A 23,284-nucleotide genomic window follows, 5' to 3' on the forward strand; every position below is an offset into this window, starting at 1 on the left:
TTTTTTTTTTTTTTTCAGAGCAAATCATTGTGCAAACAGTTTGCATTTGCAGCACTAATTTCTGTCTGACGTCCATATTCAAACAAAGACTCGCGTGTTGTGTACTTGTGTTCTTCTTCGTCTTCTTCGCTGGGTAGTGGCGCGCGTGCTGTATTGCGTCATTTCCGATTCGTTTTATCGCGTGATTTTTTTTGTGACAAAACGTGGTTTGTAGACAAGATAGAATCGTTGGGTGACAGAGTTGTTGTCAATGTCAACTCGTGTAGTGAGTTACCTCCTGTTGCGGATCAATCACGTTGTGTCGTGTGGTGTGAACAGCTCAACAATTTGAACACTCCTGATTTCACAGAGAGCAAGTCATGTAGTGTGAACTGCACAGTTCAGCCCGACGTTTTAAAATCCTGTAGTGTGAACTTGCCTTTAGGCGCTTTTCCACTACACAGTACCAGCTCGCCTCGACTTGACTCGCCTTTGTTTGGTTTTCCACTGTGTAAAAGTTGTATCTGTACCTGCTTCCAGATACTTTTTTTCGTATCACTTCCGGCGAGGTTCTGAGCGAGCTAAGGCGATACTAAAATGTGACGTGAAAACACGGCAGACTGCTGATTGGTCACATAACATATCACCGTTATTGAAAAAAAAAATATCGCGATACATATTGATATTGAATTATTGTCCAGCCCTACGTTACGCACTACACAGTTGTCCACGTCTGTCACCATGGTTACGTCATGGCTATGGCAGTACGAGCGGAAACAGAGGATAGCGCGGATAATTGCGTCATTGACAGGCAACATTTTTTCCCGGGACAGGCCATTATTTAAAATTGGAATTTCTCTGAAATAAAAAATCTTTGGAGACTTTTGGGATATTGTAAGTACACAACTGCAGGAAATATATCACACTGTGCAAGTGATTTTTGGATATTTTATTACAAAATTCTTACATATTGTACCTTTAAAGGTAACTTTAATCGCAATAAACAATCAACAAAACGAAAGGAGCAGCAGTGGCCGACTGTAGCATTAAAGCATAATAAAAACAGTAAAGTAAAATGTACCAGGCCCTGCCCTGCTTAATACCACAGTAACATAAATAAAACTATAATACATTAGCTCACCCATGAACATGATTTATGCCTGAGTCCCGTTGAATTGCTTTCCATTGGCAGTGGAGGTGAAAACGACAACTCCCATGATTCCATGTTCAAGCTACACCTTTGTTATTGTTTTGAATAAGCGCCCTTTAGCGGCTAAACTTACATACAGTGTGTTTAACCCTTTAACTGTACCCCCCCCCCCCTTTTTTTTTCCCCCACATAGACATGAATCACTATCCAAATCACTATCCAAACTTAAATGGTTGTAATTCAAGAATATAGACAACATTTGCCTGATTATTGTAAAATTGAAATAAATTATGAAAGTGAAACAGAAAAAAAGTTATACAAGTTTGATTTTATGAAAATGTACAAATTAAAAATATATATATATATATGACAAAATATATTTTTCTCTAAAACTGCAACAAAATGAAAGCCAAAAATCTGAACAAGTTGTGTTCCAAATTTTAGTTTTGGGCGCAGCTTCCTTACTGACCATATAAGGGCACCTCCATTTTTTGAGTGATCGGAACCATATTTACATAATTTTCATACAATATATGAATTAGACATCCTATTCAGAAGTAGTATGGGTGGTTTCTACCAATCTTTCATGATTTTTCATGTTTATTGCTATTTCAAAATAAAGGCCTACACACGCCTAATGAATATGAAATATTCTTGCTGCAAACTGATAAATTACTGCTCCTCTGTAAAAAAATTTTTTTAAACAGCCACCAAATATGAAAACTAGAGATTGAAGCTTTCAAATTATATATAGTTTGTCAATATTACTTTAAGTTGTTACTATATTATTGTTCTAAATATATAATGGCAACCAAGGGGTTTATAGATGTGAGAAACGTATGACAGTATGACTATATGACAGTAAGGTCTAATTCAACGCCTAAAAGGCTATTGTTCTACAGTTACAAAAATAAAAACTGTAAAGCAGATACAGGCTGACAGCACACATTTCCACTAGCTCTACATATGACCTCTTGCTTGCAGCAAAAAACAAATGACTTACACTAGTGCCATCTGAAGGACACAGTGTGTTAGTGAAATCCAAATTAATTAATTGAACTATAAAGCAATTCATCCAAACATTAATCATAACCCAAAAGCACAAAAACTAGTAAATAAAATAAAACGTCCCATTCATATTTCCAGCTAAACCAACTATTGCAATCAAACAACAGTACCTTTGATATACAATGACTGTGATACAGAATTGCTCATACTGCTCACCCCACTCTGAATTGCTTTGGCTAGTCATTCTTTTGATACACTGATGTGAGGCTTTAGAGGCATTCAGTTCATTGTGCTGCTCGACTGCTGACTCACTGGACATTAGCATGTGATTATAATGACGGAAGACCAGTGAAACCGTCGAGGTGAAGAGAACATTTAAATACATCAAACACATGGGGTGAATTCCCCATGCCATTTTGCACCAGTAAAGGACATGGCCTTTAATTGTTTTCCTGTAAAGTAGGCCTATACCATGGTGTCTTGGACCATTTAGCCAAAATGGCTTTTAACAGAGTTCCCACACCTTTGGACCAAAACATGTCCATGTCCTTTTCAGTCATTTGTGATCAGTAGATGAAGATTTTTTTATACTAATTTTGCTTGACTAATTCGTTAAGTCATTCAGACGGATTTGTGAACCCGTGTGACTAATTTAAAAGATGATTGAAGGAATAATTTGTTAAGATATTAGATATCATGACATGCAAGAAAATGGCAGTCCTCACAAGAGCAATTGGTAGTTAATGAAATATTCTAGATCATGGTACAGACAAATGTAAACAAACACAACTGATATGTGCATGTGATATGTCCCAGCATTAGACACAACACTATCTGTATCCCTGTTCTTTTCCTATCTGCTGTCCTGGTATCTCTCTCTCTGTCCCAATGCTGAAGACAAGAGTCATGGGAGGAAAACAGGCCAAAACACTGAGGCGAGTAAATCCTATCAAGGAAATCTCTTGGACTGTTTCCAGATCACAGCAGAAACTGATGCAAGTAAAGAGTAACTCCACTTCCTGGCACAGTCCCTGGAATATAACTTTCATTACTAACTAAAAGTATCAACAAGTACCATGGTATTATAATGCTTTTTGAATAAAGCAGGACTATGGTGTTTTTTTGGACAGATAGCACGGTGATTACATGTTATCATTCGCAATACCTATCATTGAATGATACTGTATGACGCATGTAGTTTTTAACACATTTTTGTCTTTACAAGTTCATTTTAAATGATCAAAAGAAAAATAATCTACGTGAGCCATATAAATAGAAAGGGCATAAACAGTGATTGAGCAAGAATGAGCAAAATACTACAAAATCTACAACCGTTTTAGATGGAGCATTGTTATTTCGACCCAAATAAGATTGGTGTACCACCGAATAGTAATATGATACACTAATATTCAAAAGTTTGGTGTTAGCAAGATTTTTTCAATCCTTTTTCAGGTTACACTTTACAATAAGGTTTCATTAGTTAAATACATACTAATGAACTGCAATTCTACAGCATTTATTAATATGTGTTCATGTTAATTTTAACATTTACTAATTATGAAAATCCAAAGTTGTATTTGTTAACATTAGTTAATCCACTGTGAAGTAACATGAACAAACAATGACCAGCTGTATATTTCTATTAGCCTTACTAAAGTTAACAAAGATTAACAACGATTAACAAATGCAGTTCGTGTTGGGTAATAGGCTACATCAATCCTTGCTGAATAAAAGTATACATTTCTTTTAAAAAAAGTCTTACTAACCCCAAAGATTTAAGCAGTACTGTACTAATGGAAGTATGATGGTGCATTATAATCTCAAACATCACTGTACTATGAACTTTGAAAGGTATCACATGGGCAAATACTCACATATCTACTGCTGTATAGTTCTCTAAAAAAATATGTAATATGAAACCAGTTGATTTTTATATAGAATAAACAGAGTTTCTTTGTAAAAATAAATAGTTTTTAAAGTACACGGCCATTTATGGTGTGTAATTTGACATGCTCAGTGCGGTGCAGTGCGGTTGCATAACTTCTGGGTATAGCTAAATTAAAAGGAATACATCCCTTTTAAAATGAATAACCCAAAATATGAAGGAAAAAAACAGTCTGTACCAACAAAAATGAAAGGCTACTCTATTTTTAAATGTTCCTCATCGTTATCAAAGAAAAGCATTTGACCCTCAATGGTAGACAACAGATAGTTACCCTGTTCCTCAGTCTGTAGACATTGAAGTGCGGCAAAAAAAGTGTTTCCTACCTGATGAGATATACTCCTCTTCTACAGAGTTACACTCTTTGTCCATAAAGGTAAGAATTCCCCACAGAAAAACAAAGCTACAACGTGGCAAATGAAAAGCGCTGAGTTTCACCTGTGGGTGTGTCGACTGGGCAAAGCGTGATCCGATATCTCACTCGAGAGCCAGCACACCTATGCGTCACATGGTCAACCTTCTTTATGAGGCTAACATTCCATATGAGGTCAGTGATTTTATAATATAACACAGGATCACTATCACCAACTACACCATTAAAACCAGACATTGTTTTCAATGATGTGGTTAAACAAAGAAATTGGTGTGAATATGCAACTATTCAAGGGGAACAACAAATAGCCTAATTGAAAAATATTCAAACAAGCAATAATTCAGATTTTCAAAAACTAGTTTTACTACTAATTATTGAGGTCTTTGCACTGTGCTCTGTGCATGTTTTGGACATAACCAAATAATTTATATCTTTAAAACAGATATAAAGCTGCAGCCCAAAACCAATTCAATCCACATGACCCTTGAAAGATGACCACTATGACAAATCACAGATATTTCTCCTGACTTTTTGGCAAGATTATCCTTCCATTGTCTTACCTCGGTTTTCCATCCCCACGTCAAGAACACAGCAGCAGGAAGAGGTTCCTGAGGAAATATAGAGACGGATGACTTGATTAGTAAAAACAATACGTGTATATATTCACAATACAATGGCTACAATGTACCGTATTTAAAACAACAGACCGCACATTGATTGACACAACAAGAACCCATGAATGAAGCCAACATGCAAGTACGATAATGTACAACACATCATTATTTCAAAATAAACAGCAACAACAAAGCAGAGGGTATCACCCTGAAGGCTTATTTTTTTGTGAAAAAAAATTAAATAAAAAAACTTGCAAGCTTGGACCCATTTAAGAACAAGGTAGTCAATATAGAACTATTATTCAACTATTATTTCCAATAACTTCTAACTAGAGGAAATAACACATCTTTTGTATTTTAATATTTAATCACAATATTTTTAAATACATTTTTATATTTATATTATATATTTTTATGTTAAAAGTATTCATTACTGAATGTAAAGTTTAGAACATTAAATGTATGTAACATAAAAAATGATGCCAGTAGGTATTTTTACAACTTTTTAACTTCCTTTTTGGATTTTACCAAAACCTTTTTTTTTTTTCAAACATGTTTTCTGTCACCTTCTGAAACTCCAGAAAACGTAATACGTTTGACAGTAAATACAGGCTTTCACGTGAATATCATCTGCATTAAAACACGTGTATTTGCTAAAACATGCTAAATTATAATGAATAATCATTCATTATGTTTACATCACTGCAGACTCTTATATAACTGTAACTATTCACTAATTTTCCAGACAGGATTAGTGCTTACAAAGCAGCATAGTAGTTACTAAGGAAATTAAATGACAGCAATTATTTTGTAAATGTTTAACAGTGTTTCCCACAGGATGTTGTGAAACTGTGGTGGGTGGACCTTTGTCCCTCTAGGGGAGTCCGGGGGCATTGTACCTATAATTCTTTTTACAGTTTTCTACAGTGCAACATATTTCCTGCAGTTGTGTAGGCTACTTACAGTTACAATATCCTAAAATATCTCAAAGATTTTTAATTTCAGAGAACTTTCAATTTAAAATGTGCCACCCCGGTCTCCCTGTTCACTTGTCGCCTGTCAATGACGTAATATCCGCGTTATCCCTGGTTTTCGCTCGTACTGTCATAGTAACCATGGCGACAGACGTGGACAACAGCGTTACATTTAGCGGCACGCTCACGCTGTTGTTTCGTTCAAACATTATATGGACTATGGCAAGCAGACTTTGTGACAAAAGGAGCATCAAAACATTGCATCAAAAACAGACAGATATTAGAATAAAATTTGGAATAAAGACCATGATGATCGGCAACAAAACGTTCATAAAGTGCTTGCAGACGTTATGGTTGCGGTCCCTTTAAGAAAATTTCAAGCTTGGCTTTAGTCGTCCAGTGCGTTCCTGACCTGTTCTGGCAGAACTTCAGAACATGATTTTTCGGAGAATACATTTAGTAAATAATTTATGTAAATAAATGCGGGATGTTATATATTCTTATTTTTTCACGTATGATGGCATGTTCTGTTGATTTTGTCTAATTGTATGTTCCCCTGCATAAAGCCCGCAAAAATTACTCAAGTCAGACTGGCTGTTATATGTTACTGATCGTTTGGGAAGAGCCCTCAGAAGTTTAGAATGGAGTTGGGGAAATTGTCTACTGCTCAATTAATAAAGGAGCTATTGCAGTTTGGCATAGAAGTCTCTGAAGAGGAGAGGACAAAATTTGAGGCGAGTATGTTAATTGTCACATGTTGAGATGTTTTAAGAAATTTGAGGCTTTTCTCAAGGATTCTTATCGGTGTGGCAGCGGCCTTTATAGACTATAAACTTATACCGTAACCTTAGCCTCTCATTCCTTATTTGTTTGATAAAAACGGTGGCCAACACTATGTACAGGGCTGACCATTGTAATTAGTTATCTCAGTTTACATTTTGAGACCAAAAATGTCCTGCGGTTTGGATTGCGACATTTTGTTTTGTTTATAGTCTCCCCCCCCCCTTCAGGGTACCACCCGTGACGGCCACTTGAACCTCAAAAAAGATACAGTTTTGCAATTGTTTTTCTGACAGTGTATGACAGTAATAGTCATATATTGTAAAACAAATGCACAGAAAAATAAATGAAACTTTCATAATTATTTTGTCCTAATTTATGTACATGCAAGAGATAAATGTAAGCTTTTATTTTGACGGAAACTGCAGTCGAGCTTTTATTCCTACCTGAAAACAAGTTTACAATCTCTTTGTGAAGCGCAGTCATTTGATAAGGACAAGACTTATCGCACTTTCGATTTTAGTTAGTTTGACAGCACCGTACCGTGACAGAACCGTAAAACATGACATGAAAGACCTTTTAAAATATTATGAGAAGTTAAATTTTTTTCGGGCTGCCACAGAATGGGAAGCACTGAAATCTATTTGTGTCAGTCAAGGTTGATATTGTGGCAGATAGACACAGATAAACCAATGTATGAAAAACACTGTGTTTGGCAACATTTTGAAAACAGAACAGAATCCCACAAACAAATCTTCATGTAGAGCAGTATCTTATCTGAGCTTATGCATCATTGAATTTTTTACATAATTGATCAACTTTACAACACTAACACTGTTCTTTTGCTGTGTATTGCTGCGAAGCTGCTTTGAAACAATCTGTAATAAGGCACACATAAAAATGACATGACACGCATACTCCTCAAAGCACGAAAACAATAAACATTATTCCAGATGAGTTATGGCGGAATTTTAAAGAGTAGCCAATTCCTTATGGCTTAATGGTTCTTTAAAATGATCAATCCCAAACACTCCTAAAAGTATATTATTTACACAACACAGTAAATTAATTATCATTTGAATTATCAAATCATACTGTAATTGTGGTGATCTTTCACTAGATGCAAGGGGGTTTCAGGCCGGAAAGATGAGTTCAAATCTGGCCATAAAAACATGTTTGTCTCAAATGGCGCAGGGGAGCAGGAAGTGGAACACTGTTGGTGCCCCGCTGAGCAATGAAACAACCTTGAGTGAATGTTTATGTTAATAAAAACCTAAATTTAATCTGTTTTATCATATAAAGCGATTGTGTCTTTAGCTTTGGTGCATGCAGCTCAAACAGCAAAGCACAGCATTAGAACTGTGATTGGGACTGTCATCTTACATTACAATATAACAAGAACACTATTGACAATTGTCCCATTCCGGTTTTCTCAGAAGCAAAAGTCATCATAGCTGGGAAAACTTCTGTAGCAGTGAATGAGAGACTACATCATTAGACTGATTTATCTCATAGGAAGCATTTTGTTGAATTAATTAACCCGCTAACAAAGCGCTTCAGTTCACCAGTGTTCATTCCGCTCTTCAGCTTCAGTGCACGCAGCAATGCTGTTATTTGAAAATGTAATATTTATTTTAGATGTTGCTTATACAAAAACATATGCATTATTAAAAACTAACACTTTTATTTTTTCATCAACAATATTGTTTTAAAGGGGTCATGAACTGGCTTTAAAAAAAATATTATATTGTTGTCTGAGGTCAACTTATGATATTCGCTTGGTTTTTACATTAAAAAACATCAAAATGAATAAGTAATATGCTATTTTCTACCCTGGTTTTGAGCCTAGCTCCTGAAACGGTTTTTATGGGCGTGCTGCATTGAAGACTTGGAAGTAAACGCCCAGTGCTATGATTGGGTTCCAATCCAAGGTTCCAAAAGCCAGCTGTGTGCCCTGTGATGTTAAATTCAGTGTCTTTTCGACAAGCTACATCCTTCTTAGTTGGACCCTTCTGTGACTACACACTTACACATAATCATTAGATATCAAACAATCTGTAACAATGCAATACTAGCAGATAAAAAAAAAAAAAACACTTTTACTCATTACATCAAGTGTGTTGCACCATTCCTTTCGGATCCAATATAGAAGGCACAGCATCGTTTTTTTTTATCTTAATCGGTCTGCAAATCCAGTCTCGGCCGGTGTGCTGTGTCTTGTTTACAAAACAATCCGCAGTGAAATGAAGCGAACAAACGCACAATATTTTACCCACGTCAGCTGGAACTTCATTAAAAATAAAGTTTAACCACACATTCATAATATTGGAATCCGAAGGAAGCTTATGCAGCGACTGTCTTCGTCTACAACCAGCCACAGCACAATATTTTGTAAACGGCATGTTTATTGCTTGGTAGCTCGATACGGTTTAGCAATGATCACCTCGTATACCTATGTTATTTAGCTATTGCATGTAATGCGCAAATCGGTGAGCGGGGCTAAACAGGCAGTAGAAGTGGAAGAAGTTATTGGCATTCAAATATAAATAATTATCAGCTATCAGTATAGGCCACAATGACCAGTATTGTCATATTGGTGCACCCCTAAAATAAACATGAATGAACATCTTAAACTAGAAAAAATTATGTGAAGAACATTTAGCTAAATATTACATATTGCATTTTTAGTTAATCTGTTATGTCTATGTCCTATATGTCTTAATTGAATAAATCCATTATGAAAACAAATTATAAACCATATAAATAATTGTATTTCAAATTGAATCAAAGTAGAAACATAATGATATCATTAAAAAGTTATTAAATTAAATGATAAATTATTAGCACTCCCTGTTACACATCATGTGCTTACTGTAGTTTTAAATAAATTAAGCATAATTACAAGCAACTAACCCTAAACAACACCCTAATCCTATGTAGCTGATTACAGTTGATCATGTTTTTCATATTACCAATTGTCAGGTTATTTTTGTTTTTTGCTATTCCACAGAAAGATAAACAAATCTCATTTTTAATTTCCCCTGTAATAGCAATGCTGAAATGTTGCAGTTCCGTATCAACAACACAGAATATACTACGCATACCATTTGTTTCTAAAGTGCTGTTAGGCTTCCACTAATAAGCCTCTTTAAACAGAATCTCTGTCTCAGTTCCCTTCCCTGTAGTGCTGGCGCAGCTTTAAGCACCAGGACTAATGTGCACTATGAACTCTGGGACAGCAGATGTGAAATATCCCCTTCCACCCAGAACAGGATGAAGGATAACAGATCTAATCTAGATCCTTCAACTGCACAAGCTGATTGAAGTGTCACACTGTCACTAGGGCATCTTGGATACTGGGTTACATGTGATCAAGCTAGGTAGGTGTTTACAGGAAAGTCAATCACAACTAGTTGTTAATAATTAATAAAGTTCTGGGGGAGGGGGGGGGGGGGGGGGGTTGATTCACATGAATCGCGATTCTATCTTCTACCTAGTTATCGGAGGTCAACTGTGAGTGCAGTGCAGCACCCGGACAGTTTAGAGAGAGTACCGGCTTGCAATGGGGCAGAAGCAGCATTATGAATGAAGCTCACTTGACAACAACAGTTAATATCCAATAGAATAGTTATACAGTTAGAATTACCTTAATGTATACTTTACTGGCACACTAACGTCAAGCTTTTCTTGTGGTCCTGCTGGGTCTTGTGTACCGGTACTTTTTACACAGCAAAACGCGTTCCACGTGGACACGCACGTGCTTTCCGTGCTAACGAACAATACCCGCTTGTAAAAGTGAATTAACAGATCCTGAATCTGAGGCGATATCAAGGATGCAATTTTCACGTATAAAACTCCAAACGATCGGCCACTAATCTGATAATCACTTTGATATACAGTGTCTCTGAAACTGACGTTCACTAGGCATGTGGCAGAATCAAATTTTACGTAATGTTATGATAATTGATTACGCTTTTATCATATGGTACTATCACAATATAGAAATAAGTTGCAAAGAAAAAGTGTTATACTATAACAGGTTAAAAAAAATTCTTTTTAATACAAAAAACATTTAAAACTGTACATTTAAATACAATAAACTCTGAACATTTAAATACAATAAAAACAATATGCAAAAAAAAAAAAATGTATAAGTAAAATCAGGCATGTGGTCACCTAAAGACAAAAAAGAAGGAAAACCTGGCCAATAATTCGAGTTGTAGGGTAAGTGTACCTATTAAGCCCACCAAAATCTAAGTGTAGTTTTTTTTTTGCATGGTTTAAGAAAAATTATTTGTTAAAATGCAATATTTATCCCTCATTTGAAAATGTATTATTTAGTTGATGTACATTTTAGGATATAAAATTAAGATATTTTAGGAATAAAGTCATATGTCTGTCAAGGGCCCGCATGTGTTCCAAATAAGCCCACATCATCATTGATTCACAAAATATAAAAATGTATTGATTTTAAAGAAGTAAAACATAAATTTATTCAGTGACAGGGAAGTATCGGCTTGACTGGAGTTGTAGCTGGAGTCAAATTGGAAGTTTGATAGGGTGTATCTCGGGAGCCAAGCCGAGTTGGGGTTCCATACTCTGGGGTTTCAGGGGATCTCCTAGAGGGCCCCCCACACCAGGAGTATGCGGCCTTAGGTCGGCTTGACTATGGCGTTATGGCCGGTCAAAGCTGGAAGTTTGACAGGGTGTATCTCGGGAGCCAAGCCGAGTTGGGGTTCCATACTCTGGGGTTTCGAGGGATCTCCTAGAGGGCCCCCCACAGCAGGAGTATGCGGCCTTAGGTCGGCTTGATTATGGCGTTATGGCCGGTCAAAGCTGGAAGTTTGATCGGGTGTATCTCGGGAGCCAAGCCGAGTTGGAGCTCCATACTCTAGGGATTTGGGGGGGGGCTCCTAGTGGGCCCACCACACCGGGAGTATGTAGCCTTAGGTCAGCTTGACTCTGGCATTATGGCCGGTCAAAGGTGGAAGTTTGACCGGGTGTATCTCAGGAAGGAGGCCAAGTTTGGGTTCCAGACTAGGGGGTTAGGGGGTCCCCTAGTTGACCCCCCATGCCTGGAGTATGGAGCCTTAAGTCGGCTTGGTTCCAGAGTTATGCCCGATCAAAGTTCCACAGGAAGTGACCATATCTCGGGAAGAAAGCAGAGTTAGGGCATACTCCCAGCATAGGGGGCCCACTGGGTGACCCCTCCATGCCCGGAGTCCAGAGCCCCAACTCGGCTTGGGTCCCAAGTTTTCCCCGGTCAAAGCTGGACAGGAAGTGGCGGTATCTCGGAGCCGGACAGTCCCAGGGGCTCAGGACTGTGGGAAATGTAGGGTCCCTCTAGCTTTGAACGCAAGCTAATAAAACTCATCTTTCCATTAAGGAAAATTATGTAAAATGATAAAGTACTATTTGTTCAATACACAGAAAACAATACATTTATCTCTCATTTACATAATACCAATGTAGAAGAAATGGCTGAAAATTGCAGAAATGTGTTGACTTTGTGTGAGGTCCCCTGAGACAGCATGGGTGGGGCAACTTAACATTGCCAAATGTGATTGGTATGCAATAAAAAAATCACTAACAAATCACTGGAAGTAACAAATCACTGGATGGGTTAAAATAATGAGCAGCATCAAATATTATTTTCTCTTTTTTTCAGAGTTGAAAGTGGGCGTAAAGGGTACATGGGTTTAATGGGTACACTTACCCTATTTAATCAGTCAATCAATCAATCAATCAATTTCTCCACACCGCTGCTCTTTCCTTTATTTTAGGTTGAACTAATCTTTAAATTAAATTATTATTAGTTTAATTTTCATAAAATTTTCTTTAAGATTAATTTGAGGTAAAATAAATAAAAATACAATTCAAGGATTACAATCAAATCTAAAATCAAATCTATGCATATCGAACTTCAAAAGATTCTCACCCCTAATGATTAATTTAAAGAGGCATCAGAGATGTGTCTCTCTTCAGCATTAATTCACAGGGTTACAAGGTAAAGGGGTACAGTCTGAGGCTTGACACATTCACGTTGTCAGATAGCGGGGAAAACAGTAGGCCTAAACAAGAACAACCCCATAATTAACCAAAACAAATTCAAATGTTTTTTTTATTTAAAACAAGAGAAAAATATCACAACCAGCACCTTCCCATTTTAATAATACCAAAAACTTGCTCACTTAATGAGCCAAAGCCCCAAAAAACTAGCCCAAAAAGGCTTTGAAAAAAAGTGCTCTGCTTAGCCTTCCAACAAAACAACTCCTCTGCCAATGGTGGTTTGGTTTTTGCAGAACTTGATGAGTTTTTGGTCTGTAGTATTCATTTGTTTTGTTTTCATTAACACAAGGAATCATTTGGGGGATTCAATCATGTATTTAAATGTGGTTGTCACTCCTGAAACTTTCCAGTGTGTAGTGACTTTTGTTCATTTGCCTGATTATGAAAACCAGAAACATTATTAGCATGGATGATTTGAGGATCAGTCATCGGCAGAGCAAAACGATGTGGCAAGCAACCATGCAAGACAACATTAATGAAACCCTATCCTTCTAATAGCAAAACAAACATGCTAGTATCAGTCATTATCTTTACTCTCTCCAGTGTAGTCCTTGACAAGTGGCAAACAGATTCATATATATATTTTCAAAACCAGAATTTTCTGAAAATACGAGTGGTGCTGTGCAACACAAAGGTATGACATGATGATACTCTGTCATACATGTCTTTATGATGCTCTCTAGTGTCATGTGTAAGAGCTGCAGGTGAAAATCGAATCACTTAGAAAACAACATTGCCTTAACAATCTGTATTGTGTAGCACAAATAGACAATGGTTATAAAGTGTCTGAACAGCACATTTTATCTTTGGCATGAGTAAGACTTCTGCGCAAGTAAACTGTGCAAGACCTAAAGTATACTTTGGTTTTTGTGTGTATAATAGCGTACAGATTAAGAAACAGTAGAGCTTAGGGGTGGAGCGGTACATGTATTCGCATTGAACCGAAGCGGTACGGGCGTCACGGTTTGGTGCATGAATTTTCACGAAGAATACACGGTATAAAAATAAATAAAACTCACGAGATCGGCTCTCTGCAGAAAAAGCAGCCAATTACAATTACCTTGTTGTACAGCCTACCGAAGAAGTTAATGAAAAGTTTATGATAATAATAGTAATATTCAAGTTGTACCAGAAAAAGTGCGTGTTCAGTGCTGGCGCAAGTGTCACGAGTCACCACAGCAATCAACTAACGTTAGCTCCTGCACTGGGATTCAAGCAGCTGCAATTTAAGGTAGGCTGACGGCGATTTTTAGAACAGCAGGGAAAATGTAAAAGAAGGCTTTATAAACTTTAATATATCCTTTTATTGAAACTGGTGCTTTTGCTGTGCAAAGAGACATTTCAAAACATTTCCCTGCTTTAGATACACATACAAATAGGGCCAAAAAAAAAAAATCACTGAAGCAATCGGAATTTACGTCATCTTCAATGCGCCTGAATTCACTCAGCAAGTATTTGCTGTATGTATTCAATAAATACATTTAACTGTAATCTGGTAATACAAAAAATGAATTGACTCCTTAATCTTTATTCTGAAGTTACCAAATTTGCCAGTTGGCAAAGGCATGCCTGTCGCACTTAATAGCAAGAATACTTTTTTTATCTTTTGTGGGGGAAGGTCTCGCCTAAGTAGGCTATACATTTTTGTTTTGTTATTATATGTAATTTGCACTTTCATAAATAAGAGATGCTGTATTATAATGTTTAGTTTTATAGCTGATTGTCTTATTTTGTTTACAAGTTACAGATGGAGTCTGGAGATGATGTGGGGTACTTACTGTTTAGAGTCCATAACATCTTTACATTTTTGTTTATTCACTTTAGGGCTTTGACCCCGAACTTCGTTATTCGAATATGATTCGAATATTTAAAAAAAGAATGATATTCGAACAAATATTAGGCAGCCTTTAATATTCGAACCTGTTATGGGCATTATTTTTTGTAAATGTTGTTTTCAATTCAGATTCCGAGGCTTTTTCACGCCTGGTGAAGTTATGAATCGCAAGCTCATTAGCAAGGCAATTATTGGTCATCTGGGCTCCTGTAGGTGACTTGTGCTAGACCGTTGAACTTTTAGTCATCATAACAACAGAGCGGTAATGGAGTGCATCAGAGCAGTATCAAGAATATAAAATATATTGCTGTGAAACCCTTATTTGCACCTTAAGTTTATTGCCAATAATAATGACAGGTTTGCGAAAAGTGTAGAACTCGGTGAGCTCGCACAAAACACATCTTCAGCACAGCGACTCATTTAAACGGCTCTGATTGGCCGATGCGTTCAACAGACATGTCTGTAATTGGCTACAATGCTCAACGTTGCAAGTACCTTTAATGCAAAGGGGAAAATATAAATAAAACTGTAATATGCACTTTTCATGATTAGGTAATCGCGGCAGCTGTAATCTTATTCACATCTGTTTTTCTGATTACCGTAATTGTTTTGCTCTATGAGAAAGACAAGGTAACAACATATATGAATATCGTTCATAAAAGTAATCAATATGGCTCCAGGCGGTTAATAAAGGCCTTCGGAAGCGAAGCAATGCGTCTTTTTAAGAAAAATATCCATAGTTATAACTTTATAAACAGTCATCACTAACTTGCTAAATAGCCTAATTTGTATTATTGATACAACCTTAATATTGGTTCATCAAAATGAGATTCGCTTAAAATTGAGAAATTATTAATATTTTTAACCCAGCCCTACTATTTCTCTCTAGAAGTTATGATGGAAAAATTTGTACTCTTTTAAATTGGTTGCACGTTTATCTTAACCCCATCCTAAAATCGCTCAATAATACCCTTTTGCATCTCCAGTAGTTTGAGTAGAGATAAAGACTGTGTTCAGATATTTCTGTAAGAACACACATCAACAAGTGACTTGACCAACATGTACCATCATTTGAAAATAATAAGGTTAATCAATCGTGCCTGCTGTTGTTTTGACAAATTGCCTAAAAAAGATATTCAATCTCCAGCATTGATCTTCATTAAAACAGCAAAGGATGCCAAAGTGAAAGAAAAAAAAGAAAAAGAAAAAAAAGTGCAGCTGGAGCACAAAATTAAGGTAGTAGTAATAACAAATTTGTAAGGCCTGACAAACTGGTCTGACAACTCCTGAACACTGTAGACCGTTGAAAAAAATGCAGCACAGCTGAAGTTAGCTTGAACAGTTCATGCTTAACAGAGGACATGTTAAGACAAATAACCTCTGAGGAAAAACTGACTGTTACAGGCCTGCAACCCAGCCCATATTCAAATACTTTACAAAGTAACACTGAACAGAAACTTGCACTAAAATCATTCAATTATCAATCAAGGTCCATTATAATATATGAACATTATTATCTTAAACAATATAAAGCAACAAAATAATCAACACTTGAATTATACAGAACATACACTGACACTCCTGCACCCCCCTCTAGAAATGGAAAAGTGAGCAAATAACACCTTGGACCGCCATTTTACTGACACTGTACAAAATGCAAGAGCAATCACAGGACAGCCAGTGCTGTGAATGTGCATGTGATGTGAACAGCATAATGTGGACTGCAGGGATATGATTATAAAATTAATAAAAAAACATAACAGTTAACGATACAGTTCCTCTACACATCCCCACAGTAGAGGAACTGTATCGTGCCAAAGCCTGACAAAAATGAGACGGAACTGGACTGACTGGTTGTGCAAAGTGACCTGCTGTCACTGCAGTATTTACATAGCTGTGAGAGTTTAAAGTACAAGCTAGATTTTAGTTAAAACAAGCCCCAGACATACAAACACATGGCACAGATCTAAAAGACTGAGACTGTCATACCACATTCTGCTCCAGCATTAAATTAAAGGAATAGTACAAGAACAGACTTTCTTCGGAAGAACACAAAATGAGTGAATTTGCACAATGTCCTGTGTACAGTTTTCCACACAAAAAGAATAGGCTAAATTAGGAAAGAGGTTGACAAGAAAACGGAACCAAATCTCTAGCTTTCTTACACAGAACAACTTCTGGACTGGTCATCTTGCAGGAATGAGAGGTAGAGTCATGTATCATCAGTGTAGCAGTGATAGAAAAAAAACATGTAAATTAAAAACACTTGAACAATGTGTTCAACCAAGTACCTGTGTAAGAAAGGTTTCTTGCGCAGAAAAACCTAATTTACGACAACCAGTCTGGATTTAAAAGTGGCCACTCAACTGAGACTGCCCTGCTCTCGGTTATTGAAGCTCTGAGACTGGCAAGAGCAGCTTCCAAATACTCAGTTCTCATCCTGCTGGATCTGTCTGCTGCATTTGACACAGTTAACCACCAGATCCTGTCAACCCTCAAGACAAAGGGCATCTCAGGAACTGCACTCCAATGGTTCAGGTCTTATCTCTCAGGCAGGTCCTTCAGAGTGTCGTGGAGAAGTAAGGTATTTAACCCTCTGGAGTCTAAGGTGTTTTTGGGGTCCTTGAGATGTTTTGATATGACCTGATATTTTTATTTTTTTCAGTTGCTTATAAACATATTAATGGCAAAGGTGTAATTACACTCTATTTAGCACGAACATGACTATCATAATATGTGAGCAACATGTATGTACATGTTTGCATTTTTGAGAGAATATTATTTATGCGTGGTTATTCAAAAAACTCAAACTTAAATGTTCTGATATAAGACCACAAACGACCAACTTCACATATTCCCACAATACTGTTGACTAATGGATGTTGTCGGCTAGAGTATTTACTTCAAAATGATCTGAAAATCATCCGGGCTAATCGTTCACATTAAACAATAGATTGATTTAAATTTTGTAAGACACTTTTTGTTTGGAAAGGCAATATGCAGGGGGGCGTGAATGATCCAAGAAGGTCATGAATAATGTCCTCATTCACACCTGGAGACAAAGAAGGCCTGCTAATGCTGCATACTAATGAGCCTTTCACTGAGTGTGTCACTGAGCCACACAGAATGCAAAGACAACACACACACACACATATATATATATATATATATATATATATATATATATATATATATATATATATATATATATATATATATATATATATATATATATATATATATACACACATACATACATACACACACACATCTACAGAATTGGTTCAGAGTTGGAAACATCTTGAAAAAAAAGTGTATTTTTCCACAAACTGTGTAGGCCTATGCTTGCAAATTGTATAATATCCAAGGTAAACATTTCTAGTAATTGTGCAGTTAATTCTCATTCGTATTTTCAGAAAGTTTTGGATTATGTAGGCTATCCTCTCCCCAAATTTGTCACTAATAAAACACAAAAATAATTTAAAGAGAAGTCTTATATTGACCTTTTAAGATTTTGTTTGCACCTTGGAAATTAGGTTTTGATGTGGCAGTACAAACTTCTTTCATATTTCGTCTGTAACATATCGTCTTTTATAATATAGCCTATATTAGGGCATAAATGTTCATTTGCAGTTTAAAACGTTGCTTATACAAAGACATTTTATTTCAACGTATTCAGTCGATTTTTACTCATCTCAGTAGGCAATAGATATTTCATTCACACACAGACACGCGCGAGCTGTAACGTTAGTAAACAAACGCATGCACATGTGCCGTTCATTCATTCAAACACAGAAACGCGATTCAAATTTAAACAGTCTTTTGCGGATTACAGACACCAGTTCATATCGCGATTAGAACAAAGCACTTACTGATGATCTGCAGCTGGATCCGTTGTTCGGCTTTGAGGTAAAATTTCCAGGATAATCACGATATTATTAGCAGAGCTATTCCTCACAGCGAGTGTGTTGTCCAGCTGTTGTGGGCGTTGACTGGTTTGCATGTGTTGCTCCAGATTATCTGTGTTTGAATAGCGCGCGCGCTCTCGATGGGCGTGTCACATTAGCAGATAATGAGGTGCCAGAAAGATAATGAGCACAGCTGATCTCTCGCTCTTTTTATATAGATTACATAAACAGAGAATATTTGTTTTAGATTTGAATTAGATAATTTAAAACTACACACTTAAATGATTATAGAGATATATAGCTCATGTCTGAGTGAATAGTATTCGCTGAGTTTTATTTGAGTTTAGAGAAGTGCTTCAGAAAAAAAGTTCACGGAGACGGAGAGGCATAAAGCACTCCCTGTTTACTTTCTTTATTTTACAAAAGCACAATGTTTTATTTCGATTGTAAGTGGACACATAAAAAAGTAGACATTTAACAGCTAATTTTTTCATATTTCTTAAGTCTGTATGACCAAAACCGACGGAGTATTTTAGGTCTATTTTGCTGCTATGTAAAAAAAAACGAGCAAAACGCGCCCGCGCGTTTGCCGACCTCAGGGGGTTAAGTCGCCTATCTAGCCTAGCGACTGGGGTCCCTCAGGTCTCAGTGCTTAGACCACTTCTCTTACATCACTAGGATCTGTCATTCACAAACATGTTTTTTCCTATCACTGCTACGCTGATGACATACAACTCTACCTCTCATTCTAACCAGATGATCCGACAATAGCTTCTTGCATATCGGACAGCCTGACAGAAATGTATTGGTGGATGAAGGACCACCACCTTCAACTCAACCTTGCAAAGACAGAGCTGCTTGTGGTCTCAGCCAACCCAACATTGAACCATATAGCCTAGGGCCACAGCGCTGTGGAGATCCAGTGAGAAATCGTTTGAATTTGCCACATAATTAACAACATCGCAGCGAGATCTAGTGGGAAGCATTCAAATTCGGCACAGAATTATAAGTTATAGCCTAAACCATAGGCTATCAGACCAAACACAGCTGATGTAAAAAATCAGGAGAAACATTGTGCCATGAACAAACAAGTCCACAAATCACCAACATTCACCATGGATTGTGGCAGAAACAAAGTCAAATGTTTTTACATTATTAATATCAGGGTTTGTACAACCTAGTCAAATGAAATCACTTTCAAGGGATTCCAAGTGCTTCACACTTTTTCCAGCACTTCAACGTTCTAAATATTATCCAATTGTTATGTTATTTTTATGTTATGTTATGTTATTTTGGGATTGTTTGTAAAACTAAGTTTTAAGAAAACAAAAAAATGTTTGACACTTTTATAAAAATAAAAACAATCTAGAATTACCACTATAACCAGTGGATGCCAGCAGAGGAGCACTTGTCTTATTAGCCATTTCCATTACCTAATATGTAGAAAAAAGTAGGAGTAGTCTCATGAAAAACAAAAACTTTTCTTCAAATTGCAGCTGAATTACACAGAAAACAAGTAAAGAGCACTCCTTTTATAACCACTGAAGCTCTCTGTGAGTTATGCATGATACTATAAAAGAACAATGGTATATTAAAAAGATTAGAATATTTTAATTTTTTTTTAAAGGTTTTTGTAATAAAAGTTACATTTATCTGCATCTCAATTGACCGTTCGCAAAAGCCACGCCCCTTAGTTATTGTTACTATGCCCGTCAAACAATTGAGAACCAGACACATAGCCATGGCTGGGTTGAGCTCCATACATTAAGTGATTGGTTTTGGAGTAATGCAGCAGACATATCCTCCAGGGCACGACAGAAAGTATAGACAGAATAGCGCACGGGAGCACATGCACAAAACAGTTTTGTCGAATTATATATCAATCATTTTTATTTGATCATATATCATTTTACAAAACTGTTTTGCACATGTGCTCACGCGCGCACTATTTCAGTCACAACACTGCAATCAGAGGACGCGCTGAAACCAACTCTCGATGCCGTTCTCTTCATTCATAACTCGTAGCCTAATGAGAAGGATATATTTGTGTAAATATTTGTGCAACTGCGTGAACTTTGTTTTGAAGTTTAATGTTTGAGTTCCAGAAGAATTTGTGACTGTGTTCCTGTTAAACCACATCAAAGTTTCGTAATTAGTAAGTCTGTGCTTTTTCTCTTTTTTTCCTCGTTTGCTGACTGATGAGGGGCCGCAGTGCCGTAGTGAAACGGTGTTTGTACATGTAGCCTATTTTTTTATTATAGTTATAGCAATCATAAAATACAGCATATGAAAAAAAAAAAAAAAAAAAAAAAAAGGTGAGAAACGGACCTCGGGTCGGGCTTAAAATATAACCGTAATGTTCGGGTCGGGTAAGGTTAAATTATTTCGGGTACGGGCTGGGCGATTTGATCGATTCTGCGATATAAATCGATATTTTTTTTCCCAAAAAAGTATAGATTTTTTAGCCGCGAGTATCGATACATACGTCCCATTCAAATCCCCTGTGTTTACCTCCGTTCGCGTTGCAGGAAGAGCGATTTGGTCAGCCATCCGCTAGTGTTGCTGTAGAGCAAGTTACCCATACTAAAGGCCTTTTTATGCTTCTCCGTCAACTCCACGCCGTAGCTACGCCGTCACTCCTACGGCGTCGTGGCCGTTTTATGGTTCTGCGTCGGGTTGTGTTGCATCGCGGTGCATTTCACCGCCAGAACGCTAGGGGGGTGGGGGTGTGACCAATCACAGCCCTTGTGGTCTGCGTCGCCTCGACGCGTAGTTACAATTTTTTGGAGGTGCACGTCGAGCTACGGCGGAGGAGTTCGCGTCGACGCAGAAGGGTCTGCGGGGGTACGCCGTCGATATGACGCAGAAGCATAAAAAGGCCTTAACTTTACACAGACGCAGACGTCTACCTCTTCCTGTTTACCAAGTCAGAGCGAGGATATTCGGAGAATGGCGGCGAATATAAATCCGGCACCCGCCTGCTTAAAAGCAGATGTGTGGGAGCACTTTGGTTTTTAAAAAAAGAAGGAAAGCAATGACTTGGATAAAAAGCGTTGCGGTTTGTAAGCTATGTGGCACTAACGCAGGGCTGCCAACTCACGCATCACACGCTCTCACGCTACACATCCATTTTCACACGCAGAAAAAAAATCGCGGAGCAAAGAGGACACTGACAAACGACAGACAAGACAGAGTAGGTTACTTTGATATAAAATAAATTATCAGCTCTTAGATTCTGTCAATTGTATTACGCAATTCAAACAATAATACCGTTTTGGCGCTTGTAAATGCGACGTGACAGATCTCTGTAGCGCCTCAGTTCAAGCGGCACGTGACCCGATCAACTCTAACTCTTCTTTACTATTATAAACCCAAACTTACCGAAATGTATGCCTCGGATCAATCAGTGTTTTTCAACCGCGGTAAGAAGTCAATAAAACAGGTAAATGGTAAATGTAAATGGACTGCAAAACAGGTAGGCTAGAACAATGTCACATAAGTTACATTTACATCAGGAAAGCAATTTAATGACCATTTATAGGCTGGAAAAATTAGCTATAGAGTTTTGTTAAATATGTCCACTATATTAGGCTACATATATTTTTACTTCTATCATTAAAATATTATAAAGTTGTTATTATAATAAAGAACGCATTACATTTTATTTAAGTTGTTATTTTTAACCTTATATAAATAGCCTAGGGCTCTCTATGTTTACAGCATTAGTGATTTATTTTTTAACATGTATCTAACTAATAATTATCAAAATGAATCGTAATTGTAACCATGCAGCTAAACACTGTAACATGTTGTCAGTAAACTTAATAAAAATTTATAAAAAAAACTTATTGTGATGCAAGTTTTTTTTTCCTCCACATACAACCCCCCCATACAACTTCTCAACACATCTTTGATTAATTTTGTCCAGCATTTATTTTGCAAGCTGTCTGATGTTTTTTGAGTTTTCATTTCAATTATTCCAAGTAAATGAAACACTCACAACACAAGATGTCACCGAAATCACTATGTCCCCTTTAAATCTATCAGAAAATGATGTAAGCGTACCGAATTATATAGGATCGTATCGTTGGCTGAATATCGTGATATATATATCGTATCATGAGCTGAATATCGTGTATCGTATCGTGAGATTAGTGTATCGCTACAGCCCTACCGTGCAGACCTCACTGCCATAGGCGCATTGTTTCACTCTCTTGCTGAAATCGCAATGTTTGACTGAGGTCCTTCTCCTTAGTTACAGTTGCTGAGCTAGGATTGGACGAGAACCGTTCGAGGGTGGGGTTTCGCGAATGGTCAATTCAAGCTCAGTGCTATCAAATTAGGTGCTGGTGCCATCATCTGTAGAACTTAGTGGCACTGGTGCTACTGCTCTCAAATGTTAGACTGGAGCCCTGTAGAGGCATGCAAACTTCAGGCAAAAAACACAAGTGCTTTTTCCACATTTTTGAACAGTCCCGTTGGCATATTGCAACAAAGATTGCTTAAGTCAACAGATTTTACTAATAGACCAACCAATCTCAGTGTACAAATAAAAGAATGATAATGCTATCTTTCTAAAATCATTTTTACCCCCCTGTAATCTGGCTCCAAATTTTGACCCCCTCTACAGAATAGTGGCTTACTCAGTAAATA

At 37.0% G+C, this 23,284-nt stretch overlaps 1 protein-coding gene across 3 annotated transcripts in view; it reads right to left on the minus strand.

Annotated features, from left to right (window-relative positions):
* The window catches only part of phactr4a (phosphatase and actin regulator 4a), a 77,032-nt gene that overhangs the window by 45,518 nt on the left and 8,230 nt on the right, over window positions 1-23,284 (minus strand). For all 3 annotated transcript variants that reach the window (XM_079590518.1, XM_079590514.1, XM_079590512.1), the window contains exon 2: window positions 5,013-5,060. In XM_079590518.1, coding sequence (XP_079446644.1) covers window positions 5,013-5,025 — 13 coding nt within the window. In that variant the 5' untranslated portion in view covers window positions 5,026-5,060. The remainder of the gene's footprint in view (window positions 1-5,012; window positions 5,061-23,284) is intronic.

Source organism: Phoxinus phoxinus (assembly GCF_949152265.1).
Source record: "Phoxinus phoxinus genome assembly, chromosome: 19".
In the NCBI taxonomy this organism is placed as follows: domain Eukaryota; kingdom Metazoa; phylum Chordata; class Actinopteri; order Cypriniformes; family Leuciscidae; genus Phoxinus; species Phoxinus phoxinus.